The 16,830-nt window shown below is 55.2% G+C and overlaps 1 protein-coding gene across 6 annotated transcripts; it reads left to right on the top strand.

Annotated features, from left to right (window-relative positions):
- Positions 1–1,337: 1,337 nt before the first annotated feature.
- On the top strand, positions 1,338–14,996 carry Vegfa (vascular endothelial growth factor A). Of its 6 annotated transcripts, none has more exons than XM_041655599.1 (8): positions 1,338–1,451; positions 4,113–4,161; positions 6,750–6,946; positions 7,734–7,810; positions 8,123–8,152; positions 9,884–9,955; positions 10,975–11,106; positions 13,134–14,996. In XM_041655599.1, the coding sequence occupies exons 3-8, from the start codon at positions 6,761–6,763 to the stop codon at positions 13,153–13,155; spliced, it is 519 nt and encodes a 172-aa protein (XP_041511533.1). In that variant the 5' UTR covers positions 1,338–1,451; positions 4,113–4,161; positions 6,750–6,760; the 3' UTR covers positions 13,156–14,996. The 6 variants fall into 6 exon arrangements, with proteins under 6 accessions (XP_041511533.1, XP_041511532.1, XP_041511534.1 ...); XM_041655598.1 differs by lacking the exon at positions 1,338–1,451 and adding an exon at positions 1,914–2,017; XM_041655600.1 differs by lacking the exon at positions 1,338–1,451 and adding an exon at positions 3,264–3,378.
- Positions 14,997–16,830: the final 1,834 nt, after the last annotated feature.

Below are 16,830 nucleotides of genomic sequence, written 5' to 3'. Positions count from 1 at the left end.
GATCCTGGGGGGCGGTGCCTAGCTCGGCCTGGCCTCGCCCCCGGGGCGGGTCTGGGGCGGGCATTTGGGGGCGGGGCCAGAGCCCCTTTTTTTTCTACGGCTGTTAGCGGTGAGAGGCGCAGAGGCTTGGGGCAGCCGAGCTGCAGCGAGGCTTTGGCGCTGGGGGTGAGCTGAGCGGCGGCAGCGGAGCTCTGTCGCGAGGCGCAGCGACAAGGCAGACTATTCAGCGGACTCACCAGCCAGGGAGTCTCTCTGCGCTGGGATTTGATATTCAAACCTCTTTTTTTCTTAAACATTTTAAAAACTGCATTGTTTTACGCTTTAATTTATTTTTGCTTTCTATTCCCGACTTAAATCGTGCCAACGGTTTGGGGAGGTTGCTCCTTCACTCCCTCAAATCACTTCGGATTTTGGAAATCAGCAGAGGAAAGAGGTAGCCAAGAGCTCCAGGGAGAAGTCGAGGAAGCGAGAGACCGGTCAGAGAGAGCGCGCTGACGAGCGAGCAGAGAAGGACAGGGGCAAAGTGACTGACCTGCTTTTGGGGGTGACCGTCAGAGCGCGGCGTGAGCCCTCCCCCTTGGGATCTTGCATCGGACCAGTCGCGCTGACGGACAGACAGACAGACACCGCCCCCAGCCCCAGCGCCCACCTCCTCGCCGGCGGGCTGCCTACGGTGGACGCGGCGGCGAGCTGCGAGCAAGAGCCGAAGCCCGCGCCCGGAGGCGGGGTGGAGGGGGTCGGGGATCGCGGGATTGCACTGAAACTTTTCGTCCAACTTCTGGGTTCTTCTCGCTCCGGAGTAGCCGTGGTCTGCGCCGGAGGAGGCAAACCGATCGGAGCTGGGAGAAGTGCTAGTTCGGGCCTGGAGAAGCCGGGGCCCGAGAAGAGAGAGGAAGAAGATAAGGAAGAGGAGAGGGGGCCGCAGTGGGCGCTCGGCTCGCGGGAGCCGGGCTCATGGACGGGTGAGGCGACCGTGTGCGCAGACAGTGCTCCAGCCGCGCGCGCGCCCCAGGCCCCGGCCCGGGCCTCGGTTCCAGAAGGGACAGGAGCCCGCCAAGGCGCGCAAGAGAGCGGGCTGCCTCGCAGTCCGAGCCGGAGAGGGAGCGCGAGCCGCGCCGGCCCCGGACGGGCCTCCGAAACCATGAACTTTCTGCTCTCTTGGGTGCACTGGACCCTGGCTTTACTGCTGTACCTCCACCATGCCAAGGTAAGCGATCGTGCCCGCCTGCTGTCGCCGGGCCGTAGCGAGCGCCTCTCCCGCTTGGGGACGTGCGTGCGTGCGAGTGCGCGCGTGGGGGCTTAGTGCCCCACGCGGGTCCTTGGACACCGGGCGCGAGGCGTCCCCCTCTGTCGTCGTACGTGGAGGAGGAGGGGGTGCGCTCTAGGTGGGAGGGCGCCAGGAGAGTCTCGCCGCCCACGCGGGCCCTGCCCACCCACCAGAGTCACCGCACGTACGATCTGGGCCGAGCAGCCGAGGGCGGGAGCCAGAGGAGGAGGCCGAGGGGGCTGGGCTTGCGCTGTGGCTGGCGGCAGAAGTTTGCTCCGGGTCGCGGGTCCCCGGAGAACTGGAAGTCCGGGCAACGGGGGCGGGAGTCCGGAGCCCAGCGGGCATGCCTGGGGGTGCTCGGACCTTGGACCGGGGGAGGGCAGAGATCGTGGAGGGGGCAGGGCGAGAGCGACCGAGGGGGCTTTGCTGTCACTGCCGCTCGGGTCTCTTCGGCCCTTGCAGTGAGTTTGGGAAAAGTTTTAGGATGGATTGCTGCGGGGACCCTATCCCACTCCTCCAGCTTGTTGGGCCACCTGCGCCGCGCCACCCCCTCCCGTCCCCGCTCGCGTCCCGCGCGGTGCCCGCCCTCCCCCGCCCGGCCGGGCGCGCGCGGCGCAGAGCCGATTACATCAGCCCGGGCCTGGCCGGCCTCGTGTTCCCGGAGCCGCGGCTGCGGGAGCCGGGAGACCCGGGCGACCAGCGGCGCCCCTCCCCCTCACCGGTCCTCCGCAAGGAAGGTGACCTCTAGAGGTATCCCCAGCTCCGTGACCCGGAGAAACTCCCATACCTATTCCTCCGTCCCTAACTTCTACCCGTGCCTTGCGCTAGGAAGAATTTCCTGACGCCCCGTCCCCATTTTCCCCATTTCCTGCCTGGAGCGTAGAGAAGCCCTTCCCACCCTTTCATATTTTCCTTTTCTTTGAGAAGACTCATAGAATCTTTCCTGGCCTCCGGGTCCAGGGAAAGGACGGTGCCTGTCAGACGTGGGGGTGCTGAGGCCCACCCTCTCGCTCTTTGTGGAAACGCTAACCTAAGTTTTGAGTTGGTGAAGGTGTGCTTCCCTCCCCAGCAGCTCTATCGAGCTGTGCTCCAGCCTTTATGGGGGTCAGTGAAGGGTAACTGACATCACCCCACTTTCCCCCTTTTGGAAAAATGGCGTGATATTTGCTATGACTGGGGCAGCCTGGAACTAGCCTTTCCCACACCTTTGGCAGGATCTCCCGTCAGTATCTCACACACACTTTGCCCTGGCAAACCCGATGCTCAGAGAGCAGGTGGTTTAACTCTGAACTCGCCCACCCAGTTTGCTTACTAAGGGGTCCTTTTATGCTCTTTCCCGCTAATACTCAAGCTAGAGAGACCACTTGAAAAGGGGGCAGAAGGAAGGAGACAGGCAGGGGTCCCTGCCACCATCCAGAGTTCCTTAGACCCTGGCACAAAGGCCTTGGCTCTGGGCCTCCATGTGGGGAGGAGGGGCAGGAGTGCCTGGCCACAGTATGACCTTCAGAGGCCCCCAGAGAAGGGCACCTGACCAGTCCCTGCCCAGAACCTCCCCATCTGGGAGGGGGTTCAAAGTTTCTGTTCCTTTCCCTGTTGGGACTGAGATAGAGGACTAAGGGAGATTGTCGCGAGGGTGTTGAGCAGGTAGTTGAGGGCCTGAGGAGCAGAGCCCAGGGCTTGCCTGAGTTAGTTGCAGTGGGAGACTGGCTCTTGAGAAAGGCCACCTCTGACCTTGGCCCTGGTGGCAAGGCTGAGGGCCCTGGAAGGACTGCTTTTTGGGCACTGTTGGTGGAGAAAGAGAGGCAGACAAGGGTGGGAATCCTTCTCAGGGCAGTTGGAGGTCCAGGTTGATGTGGCACTTGTGGCTGGGGAGTTGGTGGGAGCAAGGAGCTCCCCAGGAAGGCCTAAGAGCCTTCACTGTCTTGCTCCTGTCAGGTTCACAGGGCCTTTTTGTTGACCTTTACAGCTTCTGGGGAGGGCAGAAAGGAGTTTTTGGGGATGAGGAAGGATGTGGGGCCCAGGCCTAGTGTGGGGCAAGAGACCCTTTGGGAGCTGGGCAGTTCTGAGGAGAAAGCTCCCATTGCTCCATCTGAGAAAAGTGCTCTGCTTAGGTGAGAGGCTTGGGCATGTGTATGGAGTAGGAGGCTAGCCAGGCTTTGGAACTGTATGCAGGCTCCAGGCACACTGGGGTGGGAGGAAAATGGGACTCCCTTGCTTAGGGTCCTCTTTGCCTTCCACCCCTTGAGCAACCTGTGGGTATGCTGAATATTCCCGAGGCCTGGGGAGGGTTTGGATGGGGGAGGGTGGTTGGTGCCCTTCGCTCCTCTACACCCCCTCCCTCCTCAACACCAGCTCTCCCTGGTATTTGTCATGTCAGCAGGAGAAGGTCACCATGTTGTTTTTCTCGCCCCTAGTCCTTCCTTCCTGCCCTAGTCCAAATTTGTCCTCCTATTTGACCTTAATACTCACCCATGGCTTTGGACCAGCGAATCAGGGACAGTGAGAAAAAGAAGGGGGCAAGAATGGAGAGGTGCTAGGGGCCTGGACAGCGCAAGCTTCTGGTATTTTCCTTGTTCATTGCGAGCTCCCCAGCACCTGGTTAGCCTTTAACTTTCATGGGTTCAGACTTGAAGCAGTCCAGGGGTAGCGGGGTATGCTCGCTCTGGACCTGCTGGGACCCCTGACTGTTTCCTGTTTGACTCAGAAGCTGTGGAGAAGCTGGAGGCTGGGGGTTGGGAGAGAGGCGAGAGGGGATCAAGGGATTCAGTGTCCTGGCCTTTGCGCTCTTGTGGCTGCCTCTGTCCCTGCCTCTGCTAATGCTTTTTACTCTTTGTTTTGTCCTCAGTGGTCCCAGGCTGCACCCACGACAGAAGGAGAGCAGAAAGCCCATGAAGGTGAGTCCCCATGCTCTTGGATGGGACCCCTCCCCTTGTCTCGAGTGTGCGTGGATAAGCCCTGGCCCTCCTTTTCAGTCCTGGGGGTGGGGTGGGGCACAAGACTTTGAGGACTGTGAGTTTAGCTGTTGTGTTTCTTAAGGTGCCTTCTCTTTGGCTTTCTGCTAGAAACAGGACTTGTTGCTTTTTCTAGACACCCTTTCCAGTAAAATCTGATCATGAGCACAGCAGAGGAAGGTGGTAGTCAGGGTTTCCAGATGTTCAGGGAGCTATCCCTTGTGTCCCTTACTCCAGATGTTCAGGGAGCTATCCCTTGTGTCCCTTACTCCCAGGGGAGGATGAATACTTAGTGCCACTTCCTAGTCAGCCGTAGCCCACCGTGGGGGCTGTGACCCTTCCTGTGTGAGCTGGAGGCAGGATAGGGGCATACCCTAATCTGACGCCCAAACTCTGGGCTTGCCTTTCTCTGAGGATGGCAGCTTCTATAGACTGCCTTTGGGTGCTGTGAACTTCCCCGCAGGACCAGCAGAGGGCCGGCTGTAGCACTCAGGCGCCCCGCCCCCCTGCCCAACCCCGAGTCCGCCTGCCTTTTGTTCCAGTGTGGTTTGGAGTACCGGGATCCTCCCATTTCTCTGGGGACGCCCTGGCTCTCCCAGCACTGAGTGTGGCCTCTGCTCCAGCCGGATGCCACTCCCCCAGTGTCCTTCCTCTGTGTAGGGAAGGCCCTGGGGTCTTCCTCTAGGCTAATTTCCCTGACCCAAATCCAGTGTGGCTGCTGGAGCCAGCCAAGGAACGCTGGTGATGTCCAGCCGGTTTTGCCTCCTCCCCCAGGAGCTCTTTCTGCGGCCCAGGGCCTGGCTTTCTGCCCTGGCCCCAGCCACTGACAGGCCCCTACTTCCAAAGTGCTACCCACCCCTTTCTGCTTCCTAGTGGGCTCTGAGGTCTGGGAGAGGCAAGACAAATGGTCTTTGTTTGATGGAGAAAAGGTTGTCTGCTATAAATAAGGAAAACCACGAAAGCCTGATGCTGGAGTATATGTGTGCACACGTCCCGAGTAGCAGGACAGCTTCCCTTGGGGGCAGGGGCCAGGCTCCCATGGGTGCTGGCCAAGGCACCTCCACCCCCTCCCCATTCATTGTTCAGCTCACACCTTCCTGCTGCCTGCTCCTGTGTGGACCCCTCCTAGCCTGGGCCACCTCTGTCCCAGCCAAGATGAAGGGTCAGTTAAAAAAATTCTGGGTTAGTCACCTTCCATATAGACTTGCCTTGAAAAGAATTTTTCAGATCTGATCTCATGAACTTTTGTGGGGGGTGGCTATGTTTTGCGTTAACTCTTTGGGGATAGACAAGAATTCTGTGCTTATTTGTCCATAGAGAAAATAGAGTCCTTGAGCAAGGCAGGGGGGTGGCAGTTAGGTGACCCTCATTCCTTTTCCTCTTAGACTTCGTCTTTACTTTTCTGGGAAAAAAAAAAACACCACAACGACAACAAAAACTGTACAAGAGTGAAGGGAGGTTTGGCTGTGGCCCCAGGTTGAGAGTGGGGGTGTAGTCTCTGGAGCGTGCACTTAAAATGCCTTAGTGACATTCCGAACTTTGTCACCTGAAATGAGAAGCGAAGAGTTGTTTTCGGGGTTAGCAAAGAGAGACAGAACCCCACCTTCGCACTCACTGAAGTGTCTTTAGAGGTCAGGCCAACCTGCTTCTGCAGATAGCCCGCTGGAGGCCCAGAGACTGGAGGGACAGACCCAAGGTCACAAGTAGTGCTGGTCAGAGCCTGGGCCCCATGTGGGCTTGTGCTCTTTCTTCTCTTACTTCAGGGGCAAGCTTCTGTGGGGTTGTGTTAGGGGTGTGACCAGAAGTGGCCAGCTGAGCCACCAGTTGGTGTCCCAAAGAAGTCCTGTGCTTCTCTCGTGCCCGCTCCCTTGGCCCTAAATTCCCTTCCTCCTCACCAGTACCTCAGGCTGCCTGGGAAATTGTCTCTCGCTTGTCTTCCTCCAGCTCAGCTTCTTGAATTGCCTTATACAGAGGCAGCTCCTGTTCTTTCCATGATGCAAACAGGTTGCCCTCTTGGGCGGGGCGCTTAGTGCTGGCAGGACCTGTGTGCTGTGCCTGCCCGTTGCCACCTGCTGAAGTCTGGGGAGGTGGGACCGGCAGGTGTAAGGTAGCTGGCTCTTCAAGCATCTGGGTTTGCACATATTGTAAGGCTCTGCAATCATAGCCCGTTCTAACCGCTTTTTACCAGCAGTGTGGTCTTTGGGACAGATTGTGGCATTTCTCTGGGCCTCTAGGTCCCCATTTATAAACTAGGGTCCTGGTAGTACTTAGAGTGTGTGCTGTGTATGCATGGTTTACTGTGGGGTCCAGGGTGTGTTTGGTGTCATAGTTGGCCCAGGAACTCGCCCTGCTATGACAATGAGGAAGAGAGTCAGATATGGCCACCTCCCCTGGGCCTGAACCTGGAAATGAGGGAGACGCTTCGGTCAGACTTTTAGAAGAGCTGCGCTGATGTGGAAGCTGGGTGGGATAGAGGCTGCCCGCCTTCGTGTTAGCTCCCCGCTGACTCGTGTGTCAACCCTCCCACGCAGTGGTGAAGTTCATGGATGTCTACCAGCGCAGCTATTGCCGTCCAATCGAGACCCTGGTGGACATCTTCCAGGAGTACCCTGATGAGATAGAGTATATCTTCAAGCCGTCCTGTGTGCCCCTCATGAGGTGTGGGGGCTGCTGCAACGATGAGGCCCTGGAATGTGTGCCCACCTCGGAGAGCAACATCACCATGCAGGTAGGCACCTGTGACATAGGGGGCAGGGAGCGTAGAAGGGTAGGGTGGTACAGGGATGGGCATTAGAAGGTTGTCTGGGCCTCTGCCTGGGAAACTGATAGGAGGAACTAAATTGGGGTTCAGGGTGAGGAGATGAGGTTGGGGTTCATTTCTACTATGGGGAAGAAGACGCCTGCATTTCTGCACTTCCCTGCACTCGTTCTTAACGGTTTGACCATCTCGGCTTTGATGACCTTTGCTCCCTCGGCTCCACCAGGGCTGATGACAGAAGTGCCCTTCTCCTTCTCTGGGGAAGCAGCCCCCAAGCTTTCCCTGCTGGAGGGCTCCATTTGGGAACTGGATGGAACTGAAGAGTTAAAAGCCAGTCTTGGGGTGCTGCGTAGTAATGGGTGGATCTGGGCCCAGACGGGGTGGAGAGTGGGAGGGAGTTAAGTGACATAGGGTGAGTAGCTCTTAGGTAGCTTTTAGGGGTCAGGGTGAAGCTCGGGAGGGGATGAAGGAGGGGAAGGGATGGGGATGGTGAGAATCCAGGACCTGAATTCCCAGCCTGGCCAACCCTTGCAGCTATGTCTGCCCTCGAGAGCAGGTGCTTCTTAAGGCCAGCAGGATTGGGGGAGTTGGGGTGACCCAAGGCTCTTTTCTGTTAGAGCCCTGGTCCCCCTACCTCCACCACCTATCCCTGCTCAATAGAACCCCTGGGTGCTGAATGGCAGGAGCCCCGGGGTGTCCCATACGGGTATGGCTGGCTGGGTCACTAACCTCTATGATCTGCTCCCTCCCTCTGCAGATCATGCGGATCAAACCTCACCAAAGCCAGCACATAGGAGAGATGAGCTTCCTACAGCACAGCAGATGTGAATGCAGGTGAGGACAGCGGAGCGTGCTACACTCCTTAGCTCACAGCTACCTTCTAACCACTGTGTGACCTTGGGCATTTGACCTCACTGTGCCCACCTCACGTGTCTTCCCCGCTCTAGAAAACAGGCAGGACGATTCAGTGTACCTCACCACAACTTTGTTATTCTGCTATTCTGCCTAAAGATTAAGATAGTGTTGCTAAATCATCAACATCGTGTTGTTACCAAGCTGTTGTCATTATCACAACATTATCACTGTTGTTATCGTCATCTTAATTCCTTTGTATTTTGTTTTTCTCCCTTTCTCTCCCCATTACAGACCAAAGAAAGACAGAACAAAGCTAGAAAAGTAAGTGGCCACATGTTAACACTTTTTTCCAGTTGTCTTGGTTTGGGGCTTTTTTCTTCCTCTCTCGGGTGCTCTGATGGCCTCAGTGGGTTGGGGCATCAAATGGGTGGAGCTCCAGTGACCGTGGGATGGAGCCAGCTTCAGGCTGTGGCTCTGGGATGGTGAAGAGATCCAAGCTGGAGTCTGTTGTTTCTTCTGAAGAAGATGCTGCCCCCCCCCCCCCGAGGGCTCAGGTCCCTTCTGGCTGGCACTTGCTGTTTCAGTGTGAGTGTGGAGGGGTGCTGTGGACGCTGGCTCCCACAGCAGAGTGAAGGAGAGGGAGATGGTGCCAGAGGGCAGTTTCTCTGTATCAGAGGATGTGGCCTTGTTCGGTGGTGACTGTGACTGACCAGGTTTCTTAGGGTCCCGGGAGATTTCTTGGTGTGAGTTTGCTATCTGTCAGAGAGGGGTAGGTAACAGACTCAGCCCCCTTAGTGGGTAGAAGAAGTGGCATGGTGGCCATTTTCTCAGCCTTCCAGTTGCTTGTTGTGTAAAGTCGGGTCAGGATGGGGTGGGGGCTGACATCGCTGTGGAGATGAACTTGCAGGGAAGGAGCGACTGAGAGAGAGAGCACCCATGCCCTCTCCCCTCCCCCACACCCCTTTCTGTCTGCCCTACACTTGGGGGACTCTGCCTAAGTCTCCAGATTCCAGGACTACTGTTTCTGTCGGGAGTTTGTCTAAGAGAGAGAGAGAGAGAGGGGAGGAGAGGGAGAGGGAGAGAGAGAGAGAGAGAGAGAGAGAGAACTCAGGCAAGTATCCCTGTGCAGAGAGCTTTCTTCCTCCATCCTTCCAGTGCTTTCTCCCAAGCAGGACAGGCTTGCCCTCTCCCCAGGTCCCTGTCTGTCTCTCTCTGCCTGTGATAGACAGACTGCCATGTCTTCTCTGGGGCCTGGCGGGTCTAGAGAGTGCCACTTCCCTGGAGGGTGGCAGGCTGTAGCCTGTCCCTCTCAGCTGTTCGCTAGATGTCTGCTTTGCCCACAGGGAGAGTGATAGGGTTTGGAAGGAGTCTAGTGGTGGGCTTTGACAAGCTGGGGAGAAGGATCTCTGTCAAGTGTCCTGGTCCCCTGGTCACACACCCATGCTGCACTCCCCTTCACTCCTGGACCCTCTGTCTGTGCTGGACTCTGAGGATGCCCAGCTCCATCTCCATCCCACGTGCCCCCATGTCCTACCCTGGCTTTTGTGCCATCTTCCAAGGGCACTGAGGCAGGGCCCCCAGAGGGACCCCTGCTATCACACTTAAAGATGAAGGCAGAAGTTTCTTGAGGCGCAGCCCACTCCCAATCATCTGTAAGGTTTCGAACCACACTGTCTCCTTAAAGTAGAACCTACTGACCTTCAGGGTCTAACTGTATTTATTGGCTTGCTGGGCAAAGATCTTGCCCCTGTGTCCTTGCACCCTGCCTGGGACCAGGGGCCACATGAACCTAGAGGCTAGGCCTTGCACAGTCTCCACTGCCCACCTAAAGCCCTGCCTGGGGCTGGGGTTGCCACCTTACGGTGGGCAGAGTGAGGAGAAGGATGTATGTTGTCCCAGCCTTATGCCTGTGGTCCTTCCTGGAGTCTGCTCCAGTAAGTGACTAGGGCAGCTTTGGGCCCCCTGCTCTTCCCTCTGTCTTCTTCATTGCGCCTCTGTTCTTCTCTTCCCTCTCGTTCTCTTCCTGTCTGTTTCTATTTTTGTATTTTCCAGAAAATCAGTTCGAGGAAAGGGAAAGGGTCAAAAACGAAAGCGCAAGAAATCCCGGTTTAAATCCTGGAGCGTGTACGTTGGTGCCGCTGCTGCCTAATTCCTTGGAGCCTTCCTGGCCTCCAGACAATCGCCTGCAGTTCCCCTAACCCTGCCTCCCCTCCCCACCCTCCCGCTGGCCTCAGTGTCTCTCTCTCTCTCACTCACTCCACTAATGGCACCAACGGGTAGACTTGGTGGTGGCATTGCTGGACCAGGGTTGGGATGGGGTAGGTGGGTCTGGTGCACTTAGGGAGGGGACTCTGGCTTGGCTGGGCACCGACTTTCTCTCACCCACTGGGCATTGGTGGTGGGGCCATTGTTGCCATGGGTGCTGGGCACAGGGGCCCTCACCCAACTGGTTTCCACTGCTCTAGGCTCCTGCACATGTCTGGAGGATAAGGGTGGTGTGGAGGGCGGATGTGGCGTGAGTTAAAGGGTATGGTAGTTGGGAAGTGGTTGACCGTGGCCTCAAGATGAGCCTGAGTGGGCCAGGTACTGTGTGGTAGCCCCTTGTCATCGGTCGAAGTGCTCTGACTCCTGGACTTGAGGCTCCAGGAGGGGACAGCCCGTTATTCCAGTCCAATCGAGATCACCCACAGAGGCCTACAGAGGTCTTCAAGGGTGGCCATTTCCTCTGCTTTGCAAGTTGTGCTGCTTCTGGAGGCCTCGCTGGTGGACAGTGCCTCTGGACTTAGCTTGCCTTCTCCTGGCCCTCCCCCTTGGAGGAGGGTCTGGGCAGAGGTCCTTTTCCAGGGAGAAGGTGCCTCTGGTGCTCTCATGAGTCAGCATTGCCTCTTATGGCAGCCTTCTCCCTGCACTCTGCCCGCCTGTGCCCTCCTCTTCCTGTAGGCAGGTGTCCTGCCAGTGCCGCGTCTCTCTGCTACTATCTCTGTCTTCTGCTGGAGCGCTCGGATCTTTCCGGGATGCGGAAAGGGCCTAGGAGCCGATGAGCTGGGTGGGGAAGCGTTGCGGACGTGCTAGGGGGCGTTGCATGGGTTCTCTCTCCCTGCTGATGCTCTAGCTTAGATGTCTTTCCTTTTGCCTTTTTGCAGTCACTGTGAGCCTTGCTCAGAGCGGAGAAAGCATTTGTTTGTCCAAGATCCGCAGACGTGTAAATGTTCCTGCAAAAACACAGACTCGCGTTGCAAGGCGAGGCAGCTTGAGTTAAACGAACGTACTTGCAGGTTGGTTTCCAGAGGGCGAGCAAGAGAGTCAGAGAGGGGCATCACAGATACGGGAGAGAGAGAGAGAAAGAGAGACAGAGAGAGCACGCTTGTGAGGGGCCAGCTGCTTGCTGCTCAGCTTCTAGCTGCCTGTGTGGTGATTGCTGCCTTCTCTGCTCCTGAGGCTGTGTGGGGCCTCGGGCTCCTGTCTGGCCTGGCAGGCCTGCTCTGAGATGGCCCTGATTGCCTGAGTGGGTAGGCTCTGCGGCTTTAATGTCATGGTGTGGACCCGAGCTGTGTGTTGTGTCCTTTGGTCCTGCTGCTTGTGGAGGCTGTTGGTGCTGCTGTTGTTAATTCTACCTTTGGTGATAATGCTGAAATCTGAAAGAAAGTCCTTGCAGGTGCGGAATTTCTATAACAGTGTTCCCCGACTGCACCCCTGCCCTGAGAGCCCGTACATCTGGGTCTCTCACCACTTGGGTTTTTTTTCTTGGGCTTGGAGTCTTATCTCCTGCTGTCTGTGTCCCCTTCAGACTGTGGCTTCTTGAAGACAGGCTGTCCCCCTCAGAGTAGAAGGTTTTAGGGCAGGCCGTGTCTGCCTCAGACAGCTTTCCTGAGAGCGGGCCTCTGCTGTTGGCGTAGGCTGGGAAATTCTCCCTGCATGCATCTGAGGACACTAGATAACTTAGTCCTGCACCAGTTATGGCCAAGAGTGACAATCCTGAGCAGCCCACAGTTTCCAAATGCTTCCAGGGTGGTTGCAGGAAAGAGCCAGGCCCCCTCCCCTGACGTGAGTGGGAGCACCTTAAGCCTAGGCCTGCTTTCTAACCCTTTGGTGTACCTAGATGTCTGTTCTTCTGTCCTTTGCCCTGTGGACCAAGGAAATGCCAGGCTTATGAGTGGATATTGTAATGACCACATTCAGCAGGGGTAGGTCCAGAGCCCAGGGCTGTAACTGGCAGCTTGATGTCCAGATAGGCGTTTATATCAGCGTGGCCTGTCCTGGGGACCTGCCCTGGGGATGGCTGTCATCTGGGGAAGCAGGACTTTTAAAGAGATGGCCCAGATAGGGCCAGGCTCCCAAGTAGCCCAAGGGTTCTTTGGTGTGTGCCCCCTTCCCTGCCTGCATCCTTGTGTCTTGTGGGTGCTCAAAAGACAGCCGGGAACTGGCCTTGTCTGTCGTGGAGCGGTTCCTGCGGCGCACTGTGGGAACACTGTGTTAGGACTGTGGTAGGGACTCTTCCAAACCCAGGGCTGGGTGATGGGGCTTGGTTCCCCAGAGGGTTTTAAGGAGGATAAAGACCTTGGTGTTGTAGGGTTTCTGGAATGAGCTGGTAGCTAATCGAAGTTACCTGACTTCCAGAGACCCAACCCAGTCCACTACTGCCTTTGTCTGGGGCAGAACCCACGTTCTCAGGCTGTCCTCAGAGCACCCAACCAGGGCAGGAGCAGGAAGAGAGACCCCCTCTGCTCAATAGGAGGAGCAAAGCCACTGAGTTGTCTGACCCCAGCGTAAGTTAGACATGTGGTAAGGACAGGTGACCCCGTGCCTGGACCTGCGGCTACCAGGCAGCTCAAGATGGAAGCTAAGGCCGAGAGAGGTGTGGGGAACAAATCTTCCTGAGCTCCAGGACTTGTCCTCCCGTGGGCAGACATCCCCCCCCCCCCCCATCGAGTGCTGCTCTGTCATTGGACTAGCTCACGGTCTTCTTCCTGTCCAGTGTCGCCCTAGAGCCAGACAGATAGTCCTTCTGCAGGACCCTGTCCCCCATCTGCTGTGGAATGTCACATGGGGCTGGGCTGTCAATGTCCCTTTATCGCTCATGTGTTGCTTTGCGAGTATTTTCATGTCTGTCTTGTCCTCTGTCGGTCGCTATCTCTAGAAGGCAGGGCTGGGTCTCTCTCTCCCCATCGGGACTCTGTCTCATCTGCACCTTGGGGAACTCTGCTCCTGTAGTGCCAGCCTACAGGGACCCAGGAGGGTGTTTGCCTCATTGCCAGGCTCCCGTGACCCTAACCCCCCTGCCTCTTTTTGCCGCTCCCTGCAGATGTGACAAGCCAAGGCGGTGAGCCAGGCTGCAGGAAGGAGCCTCCCTCAGGGTTTCGGGAACCAGCCCTCTCACCATGTCACCACCACACCGTCATCGTCACCATCAACAGAACAGTCCTTAATCCAGAAAGCCTGACATGAAGGAAGAGGAGACTCTTCGAGGAGCACTTTGGGTCCGGAGGGCGAGACTCCGGCAGAAGCATTCCCGGGCAGGTGACCAAGCATGGTTCCTCGTGGAACTGGATTCGACATTCTCTTTTACTTGCTGCTAAATCACCAAGCCCGGAAGATTAGGGAGTTTTATTTCTGGGATTCCTGTAGACACACCCACCCACATACACACACATATATATATATTATATATATAAATAAATATATATGTTTTATATATATAAAATATATATATATTCTTTTTTTAAATTAACTTTGCTAATGTTATTGGTGTCTTCACTGGATGTGTTTGACTGCTGTGGACTTGAGTTGGGAGGAGAAGATGCCTCCTCGGATCCTGATAGAGGAGACAGTAGGATGAAAGACTCCGGTGTGGTCTTTCTCAGAGAGGCCGAAGTCCTTTTGCCTGCCAGGGCACGGGGGCACACTGGCTCACTTCCAGAAACACGACAAACCCATCCCTGGCCCCGAGTCAAGAGGACAGAAAGATGGCAGATAAAGAGACAAAGATGCTGGTTCCAACAGGAGTTCCGGGAGCTTCAGGACATGGCCTGCTTTGTGGATTGCCACTAAATGCTGCAAGAGCATCCTGCCCCTCTGGGCACTGCCTGGAAGAATCAGGAGTCTGGCCAGCCTTCAGCTCTCTCGTCCACTTCCGAGGTGCCCAGGAGGCCTCCCACAGGTGTCTAGTCGGTGGAAGAAGAGGCCTGGGACGGCTCCTCCTCTCACCTCTCCCTACCCCACTTCCTGGGTACGGCCCAGGGGAACCTTGTGTGCTCAGACCATTGAAACCACTAGTTCTGTCCCCAGGAGACTTGGCCGAGTGTGAGTGGCTAACCCTCCCCCATCCCACCCCTTCCCGAGGCACAGAGCAGTGGGGCAGGACCCGCAAGCCCCTCATGGAGGCGGAGAAAAGAGAAAGTGTTTTATATATGGTACTTATTTAATAGCCCTTTTTAATTAGAAATTAAAACAGTTAATTTAATTAAAGAGTAGGGTTTTTTTTCAGTATTCTTGGTTAATATTTAATTTCAACTATTTATGAGATGTATCTCTTGCTCTCTCTTATTTGTACTGTTCCGATTTTATTTTTGTTTTTTTTTTTTTTTTGGTGTGTGTGTGTGCGTGTGCGTGTGTTCGTGCGTGTGTGTGTGTGTGTGTGTGTGTGTGTAAAATCTGTGTTTCCAATCTCTCTCTCCCGGATCGGTGACAGTCACTAGCTTGTCCTGAGAAGATATTTAATTTTGCTAACACTCAGCTCTGCCCTTCCCTTGTCCCCTCCACACATTCCTTTGAAATAAGGTTTCAATATACATTTACATACTATATATATATTTGGTAACTTGTGTTTGTATATAAATATATATATATATATGTTTATGTATATATGTGATTCTGATAAAATAGACATTGCTATTCTGTTTTTTATATGTAAAAACAAAACAAGAAAAAATAGAGAATTCTACATACTAAATCTCTCTCCTTTTTTAATTTTAATATTTGTTATCATTTATTTATTGGTGCTACTGTTTATCCGTAATAATTGTGGGGGAAAAGATATTAACATCACGTCTTTGTCTCTAGTGCAGTTTTCCGAGATATTCCGTAGTACATATTTATTTTTAAACAGCAACAAAGAAATACAGATATATCTTAAAAAAACATTTTGTATTAAAGAATTGAATTCTGATCTCAAAGCTCTCCTTGGTCTCTCCTTCTCTGGGTCCTTCTGTCCCACTCTCCCTCCTCCTTTGGGGAACATGGTGTTTGTCTTAAGTATGGGAAATGGTCCCTGGGGTGTAGTGTAGGGGTAACCCATCCACTCCTGGCTCAGTACGAAGAGTGTGTGCTCTGAGGATGGGTGGAAGGTAGATGGCCCCTTAGCAAGCAGTCCTCATGCTATGCAAATTCACCCAGGCAGGAGTAGGACCAGGCCATGTCCCCAATGCTACCTCGAGATTGAAGAGAGCTGCTGGCCACGGCTGGCCAGGAGAGGGAACACTGCCAGGAGCTTCGAGCTTGGCGCTGGGGGTTCGTGGTGCAGGTGATTTCTTGTGACATAGCCTGCAGACATCTCTTCTGCCGGGGTGGGGACTGTGACCCCAGTGTGCAGTTCACTTCTGTGTAATAAGTGGAAGAGTCCAGTAGACTCACTGCTTCCCTTGTGCAAGCCTTTCTGTCCTGTCCTAGTCCCAGGTGGGATTCTGCTTTGATCTGACAATGAATATCGTGTCTCAATCTGCTTCTAGCGTCTTATCCTTCGGTGTGCAAACAGAACTGGCGCAAACACTGGCCTGGCTACATCCTAGGGCACGCAACAAAAAGCAGGGAAGGGTGATTGGTGGGAGAGAGGGAAATTTACTCCCACAAATGAGAAAATGCATCAACACTGCCAGGAGCTTCGAGCTTGGCGCTGGGGGTTCGTGGTGCAGGTGATTTCTTGTGACATAGCCTGCAGACATCTCTTCAGGGTGGATGAAGGGCATGTTGGAGATGGGTCTGAGTGGGTATTGAACCTTAGGCAGAAGGGCTGAGCAAAGGCCTGGAGGTGGTATTCCAGCAGGGAGCAGGGGTTGGGACAAGACGGGAAGTGCCTGTATCCGTAAGCGCAGTAGGGGATGCAGGTGGGCATCTGGGTTCCAGATGTTTTACCAGGGTGCCTGGCAACAGTGGGGGAGGGTGCCTGAGTGCGATGAGGTGTCTTGGAAAGCAACAGTGTGGTACACACGGCAGGCACGTAGGCAGGGAGGACTGGAGGTGAGGGCCTGCTTTCAGGAAGCTTTGGCTTGGCTCCCGTCCTTTCCCAATTGCTTATCACACAAGGGTTGATGTCTGGGGAAGGCTCAGTGAGGTAGGTGCTCTTGTATCACCTGGAACTTGGCCTCCTAGGTTCTTCTCTGGCCTCCATTTGGCTGGTTCTCCAGGAGCAGCCAGAGTGAGCCTGGTAAAGGAGCCAGATCATACCACTTTTTGGCTCAAAACCTGTCGAGACTCCATTTTACCCAGAGTAAGAGGGCCCTGCACCACCCAGCTGCCCCTGTCTTTCGGTGGCTCGCTGGGTTCTCATTCATCTCGGGCATGTGGCTTCCACCCCGCTGTTTCTCAGATTCTTGGGGTCTTTGCAGAGGTTGTCCTCTGTATTTGGGACACGCCATCCCACATAGGACATGTGCGGTTTCAAACCTTCAAGTCTTGTTCACTTTTCGGTGAGGCTTCTTGACCTCAACACTTACAACCAAGCCCACTCTGCCTCCGGACTCTTCCATGTTTTTCTATTGTGTGGAGAGTACATGCATGCACATGTGTGCACCTGTATGGAGAGGCCAGAGGCCTTAATTACTCTCTACCTTATTTTTGGGACAGCATCAGTCACAACCTGGAGCTCACTGATTTCGCTAGACTGGTTGGCCAGTGAGCCCCAGGAGTGCGATCACCTGTGTCTGCCCCCCGCCCCCCCCCCAGCGCTGGCACCATAGGTGCAGGCCTCTGTGCTGATGCCCAAGCTTAGGTCCTTGAACTGTGTG

The sequence above is a fragment of the Microtus oregoni genome, unplaced genomic scaffold (assembly GCF_018167655.1).
Source record: "Microtus oregoni isolate MIOR12 unplaced genomic scaffold, Mior012 000007F_ref0000211, whole genome shotgun sequence".
In the NCBI taxonomy this organism is placed as follows: Eukaryota; Metazoa; Chordata; class Mammalia; order Rodentia; family Cricetidae; genus Microtus; species Microtus oregoni.
This window is presented reverse-complemented; position numbering and strand designations above follow the sequence as displayed.